Genomic DNA, 21,319 nt, shown 5'->3' on the forward strand with positions numbered 1-21,319 from the left:
AAAATCAGCATGCTTTTTAAATACTTTAATAAGTAGTATTAAAGAGCGGAAGAGTGTATGACACTTCAAATTGTTTTACATTGGCATTTATTCAGTTTGCAGAAAGCATTGACACAAGCATTTAGGAATTTTAAGCACCATAACTGTATATTGCTCTTCACCTCTTACTTTATTGAAAATTACAATTAGAAACTTTCCACTCAACACATCATTAGGAAGAAAGAAAAAAATGGCAGTGGGGCATCTGGACGTGTTTCCACTTTTTACCATATGAATGCAGCCTTGATCAGCCTATAAGAAGAATAATAGAAGCAGACATGACTTTTATTGCTGTAGTGTAGCCAGTTTCAGTATAACTAAATAAGTACAGTGCTAGGTTACAAGTATTAGTGCAGAAAAAACGTTTTTTAGTTTTTTAGTCTTCCTTAAATAAGGGTCAATAAAGAGAAATGTAATAGGCTAATGAAAAGTACTAGATATTTTAACTATTCATAAATGAATTACACTAAGTCAAATGCCTTACATGCTTTCATTCACTTTTATTAATTGATTTAATGCTTATACATTTTATTTATTACCTAATATAATAAAGATTTGCCATGGTTGCCGAAAATATGAGGCACTGTGGAATTGGCATCCTTAAGCAGAACTTATCAACACCAAAACAATTCATTAATTAAATGGGGCAAAAGTATAATTGTAGAGCAGAAAACAACACTTTAGAAAAAAATCTATTTTATTAAATAGAAAAAGGACCAATATTTATATCTTTTTTTTTTTAATCGTCCTGCTGTATTCCATGGAGGAGAAATCCCTTTATCCAAGACAAATAAACCAGCACCAGTCACGATAACTTTAATGAAAAGCAGATGGCTGGCTGACTTTCCACATTTCGCCTATTCCCATGTGAAACGTCATTAGTCTTAACATGATGATACAATATGTTTGATATTCAGTTTCTTTATTTAAAGTATCCACTTGTTTTACAAATTGAAAATTAAAGATGACAATCTCTTCTAATGAAAGGCACTCACAGTGGTAAACATTAAAGTTATTACTTAAACTCTCAGAAATATAGTTTTTGTATGTTTTAATAGTGACAAAAACGTTTTGATGTATTTAGGAAATGTATATTAGATTTGTTTGTATACTTGATTTACATTCTACATAATCTGGTCTTCATATCACCATTTCTCATATTACTTTCCAAAGTATGCTGGTGTGTTGAAAAACACCAAGTTTCCATTGCACATAGTGAAATCTCATGATCTATAACACAAAACATCCACTTAAAATGGAACAAAATATAATTGAATGTCATTTGTTTTGGCCAGGTTCTCATCACAATGCACTTTTCCAAAAACACAAAAGTGATAAAGTGTCTATTTTTGGTACTTGACATCAGAAAAACTATGCCACACTCAAGACGTGCGTATACAGAGCCATGGCCATAGTGTGTCCGCCTCTCGTCACTGTTACAAAACAAATGAAGATCAAGTGTTTATGAGGTAAACTTTGGTTTACCTCATGTTTTGACTATTTTACAATACACACATGAGTTAGCAGTGAAGTTGTCGCAAGGAACAGAATCATTCAAATTGTTGCCGTTTTAGAAACCAATTTTATTCATTTAGTTTTGCACACACATATTTACATAGAACAGCCAGGTGGTTTGCTTCCAGAATTATGAGAGTCAGGTTTGCTTAATTTTTCTGGAACTAACCAAAATCAAAACGTATTCCCTGGAAAGCAATAATGCCATCTTTTCTCTTTTTTTTCAGTTGAAGCAATCTTTCTACAGGAGTAACCTGTAGAACAAGTATAATCAAAACCAGCTGATCCACTTTTGATGATTCACTTCAGTACATCTGCAATAGATTTATATTGTCGTGGTTACAACACTGAGAATTGGTATGTTTCATTTTAAATAATAAATTCAAAATAAATTCAACACCATGAGCTTCACTGTTTGCTAACACCATTCCAACCAAGTTTTTGTTACAGAAACTTGCCACTTCACAAGATCCCACAACTGAAAACATATTTTATGAAGCCTTAAATTTTGTATGAGCGCATACAGAAAGAACGCCCTCAACTGGACAGGTAATGTAAGCTGAGCTACCTGGTTGGGGTCTGATGGGATCTAAACTGATTTTGTACTTCGGTTTATGGTAACGGTTATTCCAGTTATTTTGCCCATATTAACTATTTTTAAACCCTTTTACTCCATGTTTACACTTTATTTTACTTACTGTTTACTTATATGTGGATCAAAATGACTTTTTTTTTTAAATCATATTTATGTTGATATTTACAATGGAAGGTAATGTGAAAACTTTTAAAAAAATCGCTGAAAATGAAAGTATAGCACAAACCACAAAGAGACTGATCGCTTTTAAAATCTTGTTACTTTTAAGACAAATCTCTGTTGAAGAACACATCATGTTTTGATGCTGGTTTGCTGGTTTGTGCTGGTCATGTGCTGGTCCTTAACTGGACCAGCACTACCCCAGCATTTGCAGTTTTTTCCAACAGGGATGCTAATTGTTCTGCCAGTCCAAGTGGATTAAGTAATATTTACATTTTTGAACAAGTTATTATTTGTAATTTCTCTTGTTTGAATGTTTGACTTCTTCATATTAATAACATAAACATGATCTTTAACAGAAATAGAAATTTTGATCCATATGTAAGTAAACAGTAAGTAAAGCATTTTATTTCTGATATTAATTTTAATTGAAAGACATTGCAATCATTTCATTATTTATATTTCTTAATTTCCTTTTAACTTTTTACACAGCTTAATGAATCCATTTGAACTTGCACAAAAATAGTTAATTTATCGAAAAGGAAACAACATCTTAAAAATACAAGTGAGGTGATCAGTCTCATGTTTGCGCTTCACACTAAATACTGTAAGTTATTGTCATTTATAAAGCAAGTGCTATAAAGAATCAAATGAATTCTAGTAAAGATTCTGGTGATCAATTTTCATTTGCAGAAATGTTAACTTTTGCACTTGTTAAAAGATTCTTACTGTTTTACTGACATTACATTATTGTACTTGTGTGCCCTATGGAGACATTCGGACATTACCGGAAGTAAGAACCCTGATTTCCTCAACTGAAAGCCTATTACTTTTACTTATGGAAGATCGCAAAAGATAAGTTCTGTGATTGACAAATGTTCAGGATGTTTGCACGTTTTGTCTATCAAGATCATCTTTACACATTAACACAATATTTACTTTTTTAAATACAATCGTCAGTTGAAAAAAGCTATGATTCTAATAACACGGTCGGTCGACATCAACGTCACCAACACCAAACGTCCGACAATTTTCTCAAACTTTATTAAAAACGTGTTTCCGGGTAAGTATAGTTCGTGAATGAATCCCCACAATGATTGTAGACATCTGTTCCCATTTTGCATTATTTGGGAGATTTATATGATTTATACGTCTAACCTACCCGCCAAAGTAGCTGCTTAGGAACGTGTTAGCAACCGCCGTGTTAAAGAGACAAGGTTTAAAAAAATCACAAGTAGGTTATAACTGGTGTGTTTAATGTCATAGATTAAAACCTGAAAACATTTAGAGGTTTTGTTATCTACAGATCTTATTTCAGGTGATTTACCAAAAACCATTCAAAAGTCCCAAAGACTAGGCAATGGAACTAACTTGCTTCCGGGGTTTGCGTACAAAAATACGTCATCATACGTCATCTTAGCTCTAGAAAACTGAGATGGAACATGACATTTGTGGTGGTATTCTGTAGCAAAGAAACATCTCTAGCACAGGCCAAGCCGTCTGAAAACGAGAACATTGTAATCAAATTCAAACAATGTTCATAAAATAACTGTATGGAAGACTTATGTTTGTTTGTGGTTCTTACTGACGCAAGTTGAGACTTCTGAGGTCTTTTGTTAGGAAACCATGTGACTGTCTCACTGCTGATAATTACTCAAGGATCTTAAACACACCTTGAACTGAGCTCTCAGACTGTACCAAAATATATTCATACACTCAAGACAAACTTATTTTGGCTGCATTTAGGGACACTGCTGCGTTTGAATGATCGATTGTGGTTTTGACATTTTATACACGGTATTTGCACAACACATTTATGTTTGGTGTGGAAGAGCTTTATAGCATTTTCACTTTGGAAGTTATTTTGCCACTTTTTCCGTCACTCCGTGAAACCAGAAACAAAGTACTGTTTGTGAGCATTATTTTAATCAATATAGAAACATTAGATGATTAGAAAAACCAGCATTCATAATGAAATGAAAAAACTTTTATTTCGAACATGAAAAAAAATCTAATTCTATTTGATAAATCAATCAATAACAAAACAAAATCATCTTACCGTATACATATCCGAAAAGGAGCAGGAAGAATCAATGCCTGCATCAATATTTTGTCCTCATTATTCATTAAAAATAACTATACATCTATGAGATAAGTAACAGGTAAACTATGCAGAAGGGGTCAAAACAATACCAATTTAAATTACATTCATAAAATTCTTGATAACCACTTTTATGAAAGCTCGGCCCAGTCCGAATTGTTTCTCAATGATGTACTCTACCTGAAATGCACTCCATATTAACCTCCAAACATACTGTTTTTGAAAAAGTAAGCAAATTTTTTGTTGCTTAAATGTGTATCACACATATTAAACTCTTGCTAAAATGCTATGTCATTGTGTAAACACAATGTGTTGTGTTGCGTTGGTGATGATGGAGTGCTATCAACAGTTAACTGGCAAAACAGGTCTATAAATGGGCCTACCAGTCACATGCGTTATTATTTTTCTTTATCATCCTTATATTTTTGAGGATGATTGCCAGAAGGCTTTAACCTTTCAGTGAAAAAACTCAAGTACGTATACAATACTGTAGCCAATAACACAATATAATACGTCCTGAAAGGTCACTGTTTTGCGTCTTTCAAAATTTTTGGTACACAGCCTACTATTTAAAACTCAATTGAAGTCAATAGAACACACAGTCAGGGTTCGATCCCAGGGGATTGTAAATACCTATGTAAAATGTATAGGATAAAGCAATGTAAGTCGCTTTCGATAAAAGTGTCTGACAAATGCCTAATTGTAAAAGTAAGTATACAATGTATTGATATTATTCAAATGGATTTTGCCTTTGGGTATTTTTTATTAGTAAATGTTGACTTTATCACACCTCAGCACTTTTTGGATGTCTTCCTCGCCTAACACACAGGGGGGCGCTCATGGACAGGATTGACAATATTACACGTATAAAAAGAGAATATTGGGAGTTTAAGAATTGTGGTGCTATACAGCTCGGTCTTACGTTCCTCTTAACCAATGCACCAAATATCGCATGTCTAATTTGTATTTGTCCAATAGGCCTTTATAGTACAATCACGAGCTCCGCCCACGTCACCAGATCTGACTTCCCAGTAGCGCGAGTTGCAAGTTTAGAGTTTATGAACACTTTTAGTTACGTTATGTGCTTTCTCCCTTGCGGTCATTTCTTGAATCTCTACTTTAAAGTCTAAGATGTATTAAATGATCAAATAAAAGTAGCAAGATGCTTGGTTTTAGTGAGGTTCAGTTCTCGACTAGCAGGCCAGAGTATGCATTGACTGTAATGAGGAAAAAGAGGTCCAGACTTGAGTCTTTTTAAAAAGTATGTTTTAGTCATTTTAAAGATTTATAATGCAAGGCAACAGATATCATACCTTAAATATTTTTCAGGATGTTTGCATGCTTCAAATTATAGATCACCCACAATTAAAATCATTTACTTGTCATTTTAAATCACTTTCTTCCACAGAACACAAAAGAAGATATTTTGAAATGTAAACTGTTGTGTCGTGAATAGGGCCAGTGCTGATCAAGTTTACCTTCTTAAAAATATCTTTCCCTTAGAAGGAAAGTCTTAAGTTTAGAAATGAAAGGAGGGTGAGAAAATGACAGAATTTTCATTTTGAGTGAACTATAACTTTAAAGTCATTTAAATATTTTCACAAGGTTTCTAAAGAAAACTACTTCAATTCAACAATTAAATTTTGAATGAGCACTTATTGTTTTCTCTGAATCTTGAATGCATTCGACCATGTAAACGTTACAAAAGGTTGCTTAGAAATCTCGTGGCTCAGTAGCGCCACCTACAGGTCAAATAGAAGTTTGCGAGATCATGTTTTTTACTACTGTACATGTTGAATACATTTTACAATCCTAAACTACTTGTCAAAAGTAGCTGCATTTGAGAACAGAAAATACATTTTCAACTGATCGTATCTGTCTCTCTCTGCATGCTGAAAAATAAATCTCATCCCATTATTTGTTTTACTCCTGCCATCCACGCTCTTTTTTTTGTTATTTTCTTGCAATGTTCAATTTTATTCTATTGACATGCATTAAACACAGTTTGCCTAAGAATCAACTCAAATGAAAGACAACAGAACATACAGCAGCTATGCTAATTATTCTCCTTCTGCCTTCGCCTTGGGATGCCCATCCCGAGGTAGGAAGAAATTCCGCCAGATCCAGATGATCGACATATGCCCATCCCCACCTAGAGATTACGCCAGTAACAGCTGCAGACTGACTGACCATCCCAGCTCCATCTAAGGCAATTCCACCACAACCCAAGAGAAATACGACCACCGGACCATCCCAGCTCAGACCACTACTTCCCCAACCAAGAGCAAAGACGGACTACTTGTCACATTTATGCTGAAGTTACACTTGGGTGGGTGTTTGTGGGGAGTGGGGGGGCTCGTTGGTTGTGGGGATTCATCTGCTGGGGCTGTGTGGGTCTGGTTTGGCCTTGTTTTGTGGTCGTTGTTGGACAACAGAGGAATAAAGCTACAACATGCCATTACTATTTTCCCTGGTTGTTCCTGTTTTTCTGGTGTCGATCGTGGAATGGGACCGGGTTGAACCTGCACGGTTTTCGGTGAGTGGGACTTTCTGGGTTGCAGATGGTGGGCTCTCCCTCTTCCTCGTGGATATTTGCTCAGTGGATCTTGGTCGGGGTCACTGAGTGCAGCTATGACAGGTCAGAGGGGATCTGACCCTCCCGGCTGACCCTGGTTTCTCCCGAGGTTTTTTTCTCCATTAATCAATCATTGGAGTTTGGGTTCCTCGCCACAGCAGGGCAGTGTTGGCCTATGAGGCGCGGAAGTTGACAAAAGTGAAGCGAATGCCGAGAGAGGGGTTGAGTGTGCGCGAGAGGGGTTGAGTGTGCGCGAGAGGGGTTGAGTGTGCGCGAGAGGGGTTGAGTGTGCGCGAGAGGGTGCGAATACGCGCGAGAGGGTGCGAATACGCGCGAGAGGGTGCGAATACGCGCGAGAGGGTGCGAATACGCGCGAGAGGGTGCGAATACGCGCGAGAGGGTGCGAATACGCGCGAGAGGGTGCGAATACGCGCGAGAGGGTGCGAATACGCGCGAGAGGGTGCATACCATAAACGTGCGCAAGAGGGAGTCGAGAGTAAATTATTCTGAAAAAGTAATTAATTACTAGTTACTCGTTACATATTCAATAGTGTAATTAGATTGCTGTCTAAATTATTCTGTCCAAAAAGTATTTAGTTACTCACTACTGATTAATTTCTATATCCTACATCAACCTTGATAAGTTAAGTGATTCAAGGATAGACATGAAACGGCTTATTTAATTCATTCAAAATAATAATATTATTAACTGACCAAAGTATTACAAATGTGAGCACAGATTTTAAAGTAAGACTTTGAATTTTGATGTCAATTACACCATTGCACACGCATATATTTCACAATGTATTTAGTTTAATTACATCAAAAGTAACTGTAATTAAATTGCAGAAAACATATGAGTAATCCCTTACTTTACTTTTCAAGGGGAAAGTAATTAAATTACAGTAACTAATTACTTAGTAACTAGTTACACCCAACACTGTATACGACAGTGTTCCTCCATTAACCTATGCCACTGATCCATGCTGTTCAAATTTCTGGAGCGCATACTTTCATCATATATTGTCACACAAGGGTTTAGTTCTGTAAAATATCTTTGAACATCATTGCACTGACAACAAGTGCACTATAAAAGAATAGAAATAGAATTATAAAACGTGTCTTAAACATATTTAGAATTGCAGGATACCTCCGTTGACCAATTCCCATTCTAACTCATACGGTATTGGTCAACGGAGGTATCCTGCAATTCTAAATATGTTTAAGACACGTTTTATAATTCTATTTCTATTCTTTTAAAGTGCACTTGTTGTCAGTGCAATGATGTTCAAAGATATTTGGGTGTTGGAGTGTTGGGTATAACTAGTTACTAAGTAATTAGTTACTGTAATTTAATTACTTTCCCCTTGAAAAGTAAAGTAAGGGATTACTCATATGTTTTCTGCAATTTAATTACAGTTACTTTTGATGTACTTAAACTAAATACATTGTGAAATATATGCGTGTGCAATGGTGTAATTGACATCAAAATTCAAAGTCTTACTTTAAAATCTGTGCTCATATTTGTAATACTTTGGTCAGTTAATAATATTATTATTTTGAATGAATTAAATAAGCCGTTTCATGTCTATCCTTAAATCACTTAACTTATCAAGGTTGATGTAGGATATAGAAATTAATCAGTAGTGAGTAACTAAATACTTTTTGGACAGAATAATTTGGACAGCAATCTAATTACACTATTGAATATGTAACGAGGAACTAGTAATTAATTACTTTTTCAGAATAATTTACTCTCGACTCCCTCTCGCGCGTATTCACATCATCTCGCGCACACTCAACCCCTCTCGCGCACATTCAACCCCTCTCGCGCACACTCAACCCCTCTCGCGCACATTCAACCCCTCTCGCGCACACTCAACCCCTCTCTCGGCATTCGCTTCACTTTTGTCAACTTCCGCGCCTCATATTGGCCTGCTCACCGGGAGACTGCATTTATTTATTTATTAATTAGATATTATTTATTAGAATGAACTTGCTTGTTCTATAAACACAATGCACTGTGCTGTGTTTTACATTTTCTGTTTTTTTCCAGTGTTTGCCCCTGTAAAGCTGCTTTGGAAGAATGCACATTGTGAAAAGCGCTATATAAATAAACTTGAATTGACATCAGTCAAAAATGTCTTAAAGCAAATAACCACCACATTAACTTTCTATTCATTTTTATTCATGTTATGACGATACATAATCAGGAAAAGTATGGAATATAAAAGTATGGAACTTGTTTCTTAACCTGGCTTTGGGAACTCATACTACATATACCTGATCTAACAGTGTTGCGTTTCAGGGTACTGGTGGGCAATAGGGAAATATTTGCATGTCTTCACTCGCATAATTGGTTCTATGAAATCAGAGTTTTCAAAAACTGAGAGCTTTTGCATTTTTATAGCCCAAAATAAAAACAGGCTTTATTGTGTGGAAAAACGTTTCAAAACAGAGAAAGTGCACCAGAACATCTCACGCTGCTTTAAAGGGTACCTTGTAAGTGCGCTTTTAATTCATCCCCTTGACCGTATTAAAAAATGTACACATTTGTAAAGTAACCAAAGATCTCTGAAACAAAGTATGACATCTTTTAACATAGCTCTGAGATCGATAAAGGATGGGCCAAGGAAACGAGGTTATCAAGTCTGCTGCTCGACTAGAACAAAACAGCATAGACCTATATACTGTATGAGTATCCCTACAGGCCAATGGTGTAAGAGCGTCCGGCCGGGTTGTGAATAGCAGAGCATATAGGTTCGGTCACCGCCCATTCATACCAGACCTTCTTGCCATTGTTACACCTCCAGAACCTCACGCTCACGTTATCGGTGGACGACAGCTGAATTGGCTGCTGCGAGGAGGGAAGAGAAAGTGGACGTGTTAAGACACTCCTGATATGAGTGCATGCTATAATGCCTAAATTCCAACACTGAGAGTGCTTAGCTGTTTTCTTTTGTACAAAGGGGCTAATATCAAAGCAGTGTTACATTACAATATCAATGCATACAATAAAAATATAATATCAATTATATTTTGAGAATATCCAATATTTCCTATTTTAAGATTTTCTTATGTACATACGACAGTTTACAACATTGACTTACTTTCAAAGGGAATAAGATGGGGAACCAGGAAAACATTCCAGGAGAGTGCGTTTCAGGTTTTATACCTGCAAACATGCATAGAAATGTCATCAGTGGTCATTTTGGACCATTAGGTTGCCATGACGTTATTACGAATCCACCACAAGCACTGCCATTATAAGAAACCTACTGAGCATGACGTCTTTGTAGAGCGTGGCCTCGAAGTATCCAGCGAAGCCATGAAGCACTGTATTACACCCCACGGAGAAGCGTAAACACTGATACCGGTTATTATTCATATCTGTACAGGATACAGAATATATAAATTACTAAATCGACAAGGGTATATGTGAAACTGGAGTGTATTGAATATAAAGGAATATATCACTACCAAATCAAAATCTCCCCAAGTTTTCCTTACCCTCAAGGTATCCGAACTGAATATGGATTTCTTCAGGAAGAATAATCCAGTCAGAGTTATAATACCTCGTATCTTTTTGCTTCCAAGCGGTAGAATGGGACTGAACGGGTGTTGATTTTTTGAAGCTCAAAAAAGTGCAACCATCGATCAAAGAACAGCTCTACACGGCTCCGTGGTCTTACATGTCTTCTGAAGCGAATCGATGCGTTTGTTTAAGAGAAATATCCATATTTACAGCGCTGTTAAATTTTTTGTCTAGCTTCAGTCATCTCTCGAATGCGCCTGAACCAGAGGCCTGTTCTTTCGGCAGATGACGCAGTTCCGGTGACGAATACTGGATTTTAAGGCCAATAGGACAGCGTCTACTTTGGCGGAATATTTTGTCACCGTCATTTGCCGCTGGTTCATGCGCTTGTTCCTTGATCGATGGATGCACATTTTGGAGCTTCAAAAAAATCAACGATCATTCACTCCCATTCTACCACTTGAAATCAAAATGATACATGGTTTTGTAACTGACTGGATTTTTCTTCCAGAGGAAAACCATATGCAGTAAGGGTACCTTGAGGGTAAATTTTGATTTGGTAGTGAAATATCCCTTTGATGTGCACATGTGTCATCATTTTACCTGTAGTTGGGTGTACAAAAGTAAAGCAGGGTTGGGGGTCTGCAAGTTGGTGGAAGTTGTGTAATCTAACAACGTAGGGTGTCTCAAAATGGGACTCGGGGTCTTTGTCCCGTTCCCGACAGCCTCTGACTTCATTATATAATTTAGAAGACGACAATGGAGCCAGAAAAGATGTGTAGGAACAGGGAATGCTCACTCCGTCATCTGAAATAAAAGAAGAGGTCTTTAAGACTGAACAAACTTTTCTACCTCCGTGAATTTCAAATAAAATGCCAAAGCTGATATAGACCTTTGAGAAAGTGCTGCGCTCCGTCAAGGCACTCCGGGGAGAGCTCATTGTCTCCAAATGAGCCCAAGAGCTCGCTCACAATGATGTCTGCCTTCTCTGGGGCCGTCCATTCCCTCATGTCACATGACACAACAGTCACTTGATCCCCCCACTCCTCAAACTTCCAGTTCTCCAGGCTGTTAATAAGAAAGGGATTATCAAAAGACTGGCGATTTCTATAGAGATGTCATAAAATCTATTTTGACCGTTTTTGTGTTAAATTACATACGTAACCACAGCATTGGGGTTCTTCTCGACGGCATAAACACGCAGCTTTCTCTTAGCCTGTTTAGCTGCACGAAGCGAGGCATTTACTAGCGGACCGCGACCTGCACCAAGTACCATCAGTATCCTGAAAAAAACCTTTGTGTTAGCATAGTCTAGCAAGGAAACAGCAGACAACTGTCCTTTCATCACATTTCCTTAATGAGTCATTCTTACTGTTCGGTGCCACTTGAGTCCACAAGACTTGATATGGAATATTTTATTTAAAAAAATGGGATTATACTAATTTCGTAAATCTTGTTTTATAAAATCAGTGCAGCATAAAATGTGGCTCCTGTTAATGTCCAAACTGTTACGTTGTGTACACCCTGTTCACGGTGTAGTTTTTTTATATTAAAGGAGTAGTTCACTTTCAAAACAATAAAGGCGATTTGTAATTCCCGTATTTATCATTTCGTGTCATTAGAATGTGATCGTGAATGGACTGAACGTGATTGTGAGCAGAAGGAGGATGGCCATCGCGAAGGGATGTGTGTTTCCTATTCATTAGCTTACTCTCAAATGCCTGCTCAGTTTTGCTAAACGCGCATGTGGTCAACAGAGACTTGAGGTGCAAAAGCATCCATCACTTATACGCGTCCCCTGCACGCATACACACAGGCGCGCTGTGGTGCAGTCTTTACAGAGTTTTTACCTCATAAAATAGCGTCTTTTTGGATAAATAATAGCTTTCAGTGAGTGGAAAAATGTCGCTCACTGTGTTTTCTCTGTACATATATGACCAAACCACTGCTTTCTTGTGAGTACAAAACACCTTTTACAGGCACCTATCATTGTTACTGATTGACATATGAAAATAACTATGCTTGTAATTAGATTATTATTTTTTGTCCGACAACAGAATCATTGAATAATAAATGAAAAGTCTAAGTCTAGCGCAACCTCTCCTCAGCTGTCAGTAACAGAGACATTTTTAAAAGCCTAAACCCTACTGCAAGGACAGTAAGAATCATAACGAAATATCAGATAAAATAATGTAATAAATTTGCTTGATCACAGCCACTTTATCTTGTGGAAGACAAAGGGTTTCTGGGACTCATGTCACAGGCTGGTATGTTTTTAGAAATATGTGGCAACACTTTCCTTGAAGCATGCATGTTTAATGCATTATAAAAGTAGTTTTAAAGAATTGTAATGCACATTTTAATGCATTGTAATGATTTATAGATAATTGTTATTACAGTTAATACATTATAACACTAAGCAATATATTGTTACACAATACATTTTTTTAAATTGGCTAAAATTCTTTACAACTACATATAATGCATTACAACACACAGTATGAATAATAATAATAATGCATTTAACCTTTAATAACTCTTTATAATGAATTATACATACATGCTTCAAGGAAAGTGTTAACAAATATGTTACTTACTAATATTCATTTGTTAATTCATGAGACTTTCTCTTCTGGTACTGAGAAGGCTTCAAATAGCTTCTGTAATCGGTATCGGCCGATTCAGCTTTCAGTGATCAAGGCTCGGTGATCGGCTCCAAAAATCCTGATCGGAGCACCCCTAGTTTATAAAGCATATAATCTTTTTGTTTTGAAACGACTGACTGTTTTGCTAGAGAAGTTCATCTTCTGGTATAGTTTAAAGCCTTTCGAAGCTGCACTGAAACTGTAATTTTGACCTTCAACTGTTACAGTCCATTGAAGTCCACTATATGGAGAAAAATCCTGGAATGTTTTCATCAAAAACCTTAATTTCTTTTCGACTTAAGAAACAAATACATAAACATCTTCAATGACATGGTAGTGTCAATGAAATGAAATGGCATTTAGTGAGTAAATGTTCATGAAAACTTATTTTGAAATACTCCTCTAATAGGTAAAATCAACATTTATTACACATGTTTTTCTTGCAAGGAATGAATTTGCAAAATGAAAATCACAAATTTTGGATTAAATTAAGTCCCTTATTATACTAAAATAAATGCATTCAAATTAAAATGTGGCATAAACATAACATGGCTTTTTAAAGATAATACTTGCTAAGCAATACACTTTGAAACACACTTGCTGGGTAAAGTGAAGGACATTTTAGCCTTTAGAAAATGTAAATATTATATTAACTATTAGTTCTAAACACAAAGAGGTTAGAATATCCTCTAACAGGCGGGGGGGGGGGGGCTTTTGGCTTGTGTCACATGGTTAAAAAAGCAGGTAAAAATTACGACACCATAACATCCTTAGCTACTCCAGTATATTTTTCTTATAGTTTAATAAGCCCTCATTCGACTGAAATGATAAATTCAAGGAAAGTTCATAATTGTTTAGGCAATGTTACAACTCTAAAACAGTAAGTTAGGATGCAACTTACTGTACATTGGTTTCCATCTGTTCTTCAGGAACTCTGTCTAACAGACATCTATACACGGCCTGTTGAGAAATTTAAAGCAAAATTGACATCACAAATACAACAGGGTGGTAACCACAGCACTAAAACTAGTTTTGAGATATTTGAAATTCCATTAATATGGTCAATTCACTCACCTGCTGGTACTGAGAATATTTAATAGGATCTTTTTCAAACACTTCATACGTCTGTGACTCCAAATTGTCCATTAATGGCTGATAAAACACAAGACTTCACATTAGCATCACCAAAATACAATAGTAATGCAAAAAAACTCCTTATATGTGTTTTAACACACCTGTAGTGGCGACTGTAGGTAATCTTCATACCCTCTGGCAAACATCTCATAGGCATTAGGTGCTGGACGATTTTGGTTGAGGTACTCGAGATACTGCAGGTAGGAGCGCATGTCTTTCTCGCTGTGACGGTTTGCCCCTGTGAAAATGAACTGAGCCTCCAGCTGTGGAGACAGCAGCATGTCAGATAACAACATTGGCTCGCATAAACGTGACTAAACACTGTCAACTCGTCTGGAACATTTACCTTGAAGAGGCGGAAGACGATTCGCTGATGGGCTTTTGCAAGGACAGGAAATCCTTTTTTATTGGTTAGAAATATGCTGGTGGGGAGAATGGCTGCTTTGATTGGCTCTCCGAGCCACTTGTCGATTACCGTGTCAGACGGCATGTCAGCTCCGATATCGACAGCTTCACACAAAGTACATTTTATTAGAATACGCTGGTTAATTCAACTTATTTTAAGGGTTCATCATGTCATGAGCAATCAAACTGTCCTTTAGATAAGAGTTTAATGTACTATGAAAACATACTGTTGGGTTAATGGTCCTGTTAGAATGTATTGAAGGCTTAGCATTGAGGTTTTTACAGGATGGGCCGGTAAAAACAATGCAGAAACTAGAAAGTACTTGGCACACTGCAGCACGTCGTATTATCACATTTCTTAAAAACATTTTAGCAAATCTACGACTCTATTTGTTCTAAATAGCTAAAGCTATATTGTCATGAAACAAAAAGGTTCCTTCTTGCACATTCATTTCTAGATGCATATGATCCAGTTAAGCATTTGAGTCTTACCGAGGCAAATCCTCTTATTGTAATCGCAGAGTGTTCTGAATGAGTGCCACCTGAAGAGAAAAAAGGAAATTAAATGATGACAGGCCATAGATCACTTTGGTCTCAATGAACTCGAATGGTTTAATCAGACAACAGCTGCCAATACAAAATTGGAATGCCCATGTACGAAACTGCTCACTTTTTAAAGAGATAACTTAATATTTGTATTTAATTACACAGCTTTGCTATACATATCTCACCATGTCCAGGTTTGCTCATCAGTGCTGCCATCATCAACTGATTTAGCTGGATCATTCTCGATGACATCCTCACGCAGGTCTTCTGGAGCCACCAATGGAACTCGTATCCAAAACTTTCATTGAAAACAAATAATTAACTAATTTATTCATTCATGAGAAAATCGAAATGACTTTTTTGCTTTTACATTAAGACATTCACTGAAAGTGTCCTAAATGCCTTAAAGAATCAAACGTAATCTGTTCATCATTATGAATCATAAACATTACATTCCAAAAAAAATTGATCGCTTGATCTTTGTGGATAACGCATCCCACAATCTTATTTATTTTCAACGGCAGATGGATATTAAGTTAAAATGATAAACAGTCTACTTTCATCAACTGATTAAATGTACATCAGCAAAGCAGCCGGAATGAATATTGTGTGTAAATGACATGCCCAGGGTGTATATGCAAATGAATAATGGTGTGTTCTGAGCATATCTGTTATCATTCTAAGCTACAGATTGCCATTACCATGCAAGAGTGGTGTCCTGTGTTGATGTGGTTGAGCAGGATTCGAGCCAGGTTGGCACAGTGCGGACCCCTCAGGGGTATCATGAAAGCTGGCAGTCCCAGATAAGCACAGAAATTCAGCTCCTGTACCAGTGCCTGTAGCAAGGGCGCAAAAGACATTAGAAGGAGTGATCGTATCAAAACAACAACAAACCTGATCTGCTGCTTCTCTGCTGGGAAGATCGCCAATAAAAGTCCCAGAATCAGAATCTTGATTAAAAAGTAGGTGATAGTCACAGTAGGCACTGTGAAAGCGCAATATGGACTTATGACTCGACTAAACAAAAACCAAACAGTGTCAAGATATCCTAAACGGGTAATAAACAGTAATACTATTATAATTATAGTTGAATTTTGATCAGAAAAGACACATTTTAAGTCACTGTTAAATGATTTTAACTCACACATGGCATGGCAGATTATGTTTAAGGTAACAAGTTCCATTGTTGATGATGTCCAAATTGAGGGCGGCTTGATTATGACAAAATTATAATCAAGATTATTTTGCCCAATGTTGAGATCACAATTATTTAAAACGATAATTTATTGACTTTGGAAAAAGTCAATAAAGAAATAAATCATTGATAAGTAACTTCCTGGCCAATTTAATACTGAATTCAACTTTCAAAAAAGATTGAATGAATGCATACATTCAAATAAATAATATAAAAACAAAAAAAAAGTGAGACAATCCTTGCGAAACAGAATGTGGCACATGGATCGTTTACCTGGATTATTTTGTTCTCGTAATTGTTGGAATCAAATATTGAAATTGAAAATCAATGATGATTAGTTTCGCAGCTCTACAGATAAATGTAATGGTAAAAAGTTCCTTGCAGTCATGACATGAAGTCAATCTCAAAATAACATGAGGGTTAAATAAAACGAAAAGTTCACCTCAAAATCTGGTTTTTTTATGAGAATATTTTGTGCGAAACACAAACCAAAAATAAAGAGTTTAATCGATATACTGTCTTCCTTCTTGTCAGTCTATGGTGCTCGTTCACGAGAGCACTTCGACGAATGCGGATTCGGTTTGTGCTCCAAACTTCGCATGGCGCATGAAAGGAGAATATATCTTGTTGATTCAAAAAATTTTAATTAATCCAGTATGAGAGGATGGACCAATTTAACGATGTTTTAGTACTTTTCTGGACCTTGACAATAACTATAACCATGATGTCTCTGAGGAAGCCTTGAAATCTCTTGAATGTCCCTAAAATACCTTTATTTGTGTTCCAAAGATGCCAGGAGGTCTTAAAACATGTTGAACGTAATGTGGGCGAGTAAAAAATAACACAATTTTGATTTTGAGGTTAACTTTTCCTTTAAAGGATTAAACAGAAGAATGTGTACATACTGCCTCTGAATTTCTGCGCTCTGTGGTCAACTCGGAGTCCGTCTCAATCCAGGGTGATAACTTTCCCACAATAAGCGTGTTCCAGTCTGGGAAAAAAAGATGGACTTATCTTATTAAAATAATAAGCAGAATCTTAACTCCCAATGATGGGTAACAACCAATTATCATGTAGTGTGGCCAATAATATCAATAATCATATTTATCTAAATATAGCTTTTTTGTGGCTGAAATATGTATCTCTGATACAGTATGCTTAAGTGAATGTTTTTTTTTTTAAATTTTTATCAGTTGTTTGCAATTTCCAAATAAAATAAGTTTGCTAATATTATACATTTAAGAAGACTAAATAATAATTAGATGATTACTTAACACACTCAAAGAAATGCAAATTCCTTGTTTTTAAACATATTTTAAGTCAATGGCAAATTCATAGATGAAAAACTAATTTTCATCTGCATTCTTACCATTTGAATAACAATCAATATTTAATTTTATTTATATGTAATCCTTATACATCATTGACCGATGCACAAATTTAAAAGCATTCTTTGAGTGATAGCAAGAGCAAATGGATGCTTGTCTCACCTCTGCCACACAACAGCAGGTCGGAGCGAGTTTGGGCTCCAGGTCGTGACTTTGCAGGGTCCATCTCATTTTCCCTTCTGAACCGTGGATGGAACAACGGCATGCACAGGAAATCAAAGCTGTGGAGTTCAATGTAACAAGAACATACATAGAACATGAAAAGACAAGAGATCATTCATTTAAATGTCAATATTTTCAGCAAACAAGTTTTAACTTTGAAACAAAAAAGTGTAAATCACCGGCGTTTTTCCTTTTATTACAAAGCACAGTTTTTGATGATGCCTCTGTTGACTAGTTATTTAAATTTACTCAGACATGTCAGTGTGATGTTTGAGTTTCATACAGGTATAACGTTACATTATAACACATAAAGCGCCACAGCATGGTTCAGTTATTTTTACAATGTCATCAGTCAATGAGGGCAGAACTTTAAATGTGCATCAACAGATGAGAATTCTCCCTTCAGTAATATGACAAAGATTGAATGAGTTCATTCAAACACACATCTGAAAATCTAATAATTAAGAAATAAAGCTTCAGGCGAACCCTGCCAATTAATAGAAAACATCCTGAGACTTGTATGCAGGATTTGACACAATAACCAATTTAAAACACTGTAACCAAAAGATGCGCGCGCGTGTGTGAACAGTAAGCAAGCCGCTAACACAGCTAGCAAATCGCATGTGCATCACGTGCAGCGACCTAGCCGAGGCAACTTCCAACTAAACACATTTCACTATTCACACCGGTGAAATAAGCCATCCCAGTGACAGCACAGACACTCCGCCTGCTTACCCTAGTTTGGCTACCGCGGAGAGAGTATCCGCTACTTCGGGAACACAACTTAAATCTCTCCCGCAGGAGACCCTGCCACCTGAGCTGCCGGACGCCATCGTTAGGAGACAAGACGGGAGGGAAAATTGTACCGACGCGAGGCTATGGAGAAACTGAAGCCATTTTGGCTCGAACCAGCAGAGTCCTCAATGTTCCACAAAACAGGTGACAGATCCAAAATGGCTATAATGTGAAATGCAGTTTCTTTCTCTCGTAAGGTTCTCGCGATATTTCAGAACGTGATCAGACAGTGTACCAGTCGCGATGGGGTGAGAGACAGTAGAGGCGGCAAGCTCTGTTCAGTTAAATTTGCTTCTCTAATTTGTAATATTTTTTTTTTTTAGAGACAAACCAGTAGAAATAAAACATAAATTGGTCGATAGAATGGAATTTGTATTGGTTTTAACGGAAACTTTAATGGCCCCCGGGGGTCTGTACTTGTAATATGTTGGGTTCTATTGATGGGATGTTATCTGGCAAATACGAACCAACAAAACACCATTAATTCCTTAAGGCCCAAATTGCATTAATAAACATAAAAGACATATTAAACAGCTGATGGTTCATAATGGTATGTGTTATGGAAACCATTACATTTTTTATTGCTTTAAGCAATATCTGTAATATCTAAAAATCTCAATTAAACTGAGTAAACATCTTTTTCATATTAGGATAATGTGATTAAACAGATTATGTCCATTGTGCTGCAAACAAAATAATAAATGATGTTTTTAATATTACCTATCTGTCCACTAACCATATGGTACGGTGATGATTTTTGAGACATGCACTATACAGACACTATGAATACAGTGTTTATTATAAGGGTTAGCAAAAAGCCTATTTGTGAATCATGTAAAACAGATTTAAAAAAAAGAAAAAAGTATCTTCAATATTGAGCAGTAAAAGCAATCGAAACCAATTGAAGTGTTAAATTGTTTCTTTCTATAATACTTTATCCTACACACACACACACACACACACACACAAGCAGGCACTACATGGATTATTAGGCACATCTACCAAATTCACTTTCCTTATTCACAGCAGGGGTTTTTTACACTGTTCATAAACCTTTTATGAGAATATTTTGTGTAGTTGCTTTTAAGTATACTTCAACTTATTTAACAGAAAGAAGAGCTTGTATCCAAGTACATATCTGCATGTGGTTATGCGTATATGTGTGTGAGTGAATGCTTGAACTAAGCTCATAATAAAACACAACCTCAGCACTTTTCAAGTTATGAGATATGTTTGAAGAGTGGCTTCACTGTTGTGCCTCAATGGAGATCAAACAAGCATAGAATCAGAAGTCCCGACATCTTCAGTCTACACCTGGTATATAAATCGGTGCTTTCAGAGAGGACTTTTTTCACCTCAAAAGCTGAAATGGCCCTTCAGGATGTGAGTGGTTTTATGGATTACCTTGATGACATCCCCCATGCCATCACCTACCAGATGAGAGGGGATCTCTTTTCAAGACAACATCTGAGTTTGAAACAGACAGTCCTTTCCATTTTCTTTCCCCCCCACAACAGAACAGCGGAAAGCTTGGAGCACCATCTCTTCTCTCTCCGACCTTTCCTTGTCTGTCTCCCCATCAACGCCCTTTTCAGTTATCACATGGCACCACCACTTTAGGCTTTACGTTTCAAGGCGGGGTGATAGCTGCTGCGGACACACGTGCCAGCTGCAAAGGATTAATCTGCTGTCCAATAAGTCAGAAGATTATGCCCATCCATTCTCACCTGGTGGTCACCACCTCAGGCAGCGGCGCAGACTGCATGCTGTGGGAGCGAATCCTCACCCGTGAAATGAGGCTCTACCAGCTTCGCCACCGGAGGAGATTAACTGTCAACGGAGCTGCAAAGCTTCTTTCCATGATGCTTCATCCATTCAAAGGCACTGAGGTGTGTGTGGCGGTTACCCTTTGTGGATGGGACGGAGAAGATGCCCAGATAACCTTTCAGACAGGCATGAAAATGGGGGCAAAAGTTGAAAAAACAATGAAACAGGATAGCCAAGATCCCATGAAGAATATTGCAAAAAGTAAGATGATGTCCTCAACAAATAAGCAGTCTGATCAAAGTACTCTTTATGCTATTGGGGAAAAATGTGGTCCCAGGGTGTGCTATGTGTGCAGTGACGGCTTGAAACTGAGAGGAGAGATCATCTCTGTTGGCTCTGGGTCACCCTATGCATATGCTGTGCTTGATGATGGTTGGAGATGGGGAATGACCGTGGATGAAGCCATGGCGCTGGCCCGGGAGGCTGTTTTCAGAGCCACACACTGGGATGCTTACTCTGGGAATAATGTGGATCTTTTCCACATCACTGCTCTTGGCCTCAGGCGCAGGGACAGAGAGGATCTGAAGGAGGAGTATTATAGAGAAAAAGAGAGAGCAAAGAAGATGATTAAGGAGAGGGAGAAAGAAAGGCAGATAAAAGAAAAAGCTGAGCTGGCAGAAGAGGCAAAGGACATAAAATCAGTACATGGAGAATAATAAGACAAGAGGCAGATAACAGTAGAACAAAAAGTATTGTTTTGTGT

General features: G+C 37.0%; 2 protein-coding genes across 2 annotated transcripts; one reads left to right on the plus strand and one right to left on the minus strand.

The window, feature by feature from the left end:
• Positions 1–9,150: 9,150 nt before the first annotated feature.
• prmt5 (protein arginine methyltransferase 5) lies at positions 9,151–18,885 on the minus strand. Its single transcript, XM_056743030.1, has 16 exons — positions 18,730–18,885; positions 17,935–18,053; positions 17,350–17,435; positions 15,951–16,085; positions 15,435–15,547; positions 15,196–15,245; positions 14,645–14,808; positions 14,400–14,561; positions 14,239–14,316; positions 14,066–14,124; positions 11,680–11,802; positions 11,412–11,587; positions 11,123–11,326; positions 10,264–10,374; positions 10,095–10,159; positions 9,151–9,841 (listed from the first exon to the last, which is right to left on the minus strand). The coding sequence occupies exons 1-16, from the start codon at positions 18,825–18,827 to the stop codon at positions 9,689–9,691; spliced, it is 1,896 nt and encodes a 631-aa protein (XP_056599008.1). The 5' UTR covers positions 18,828–18,885; the 3' UTR covers positions 9,151–9,688.
• Positions 18,886–19,826: 941 nt separating this feature from the next.
• psmb11a (proteasome 20S subunit beta 11a) lies at positions 19,827–21,272 on the plus strand. The gene is given in 2 exon segments (XM_056742500.1): positions 19,827–20,212; positions 20,215–21,272. Coding segments are annotated over 2 exon segments (1,113 nt in total). The 5' UTR covers positions 19,827–20,157.
• Positions 21,273–21,319: the final 47 nt, after the last annotated feature.

The sequence above is a fragment of the Triplophysa dalaica genome, chromosome 3 (genome assembly GCF_015846415.1).
Source record: "Triplophysa dalaica isolate WHDGS20190420 chromosome 3, ASM1584641v1, whole genome shotgun sequence".
Lineage (NCBI taxonomy): Eukaryota > Metazoa > Chordata > Actinopteri > Cypriniformes > Nemacheilidae > Triplophysa > Triplophysa dalaica.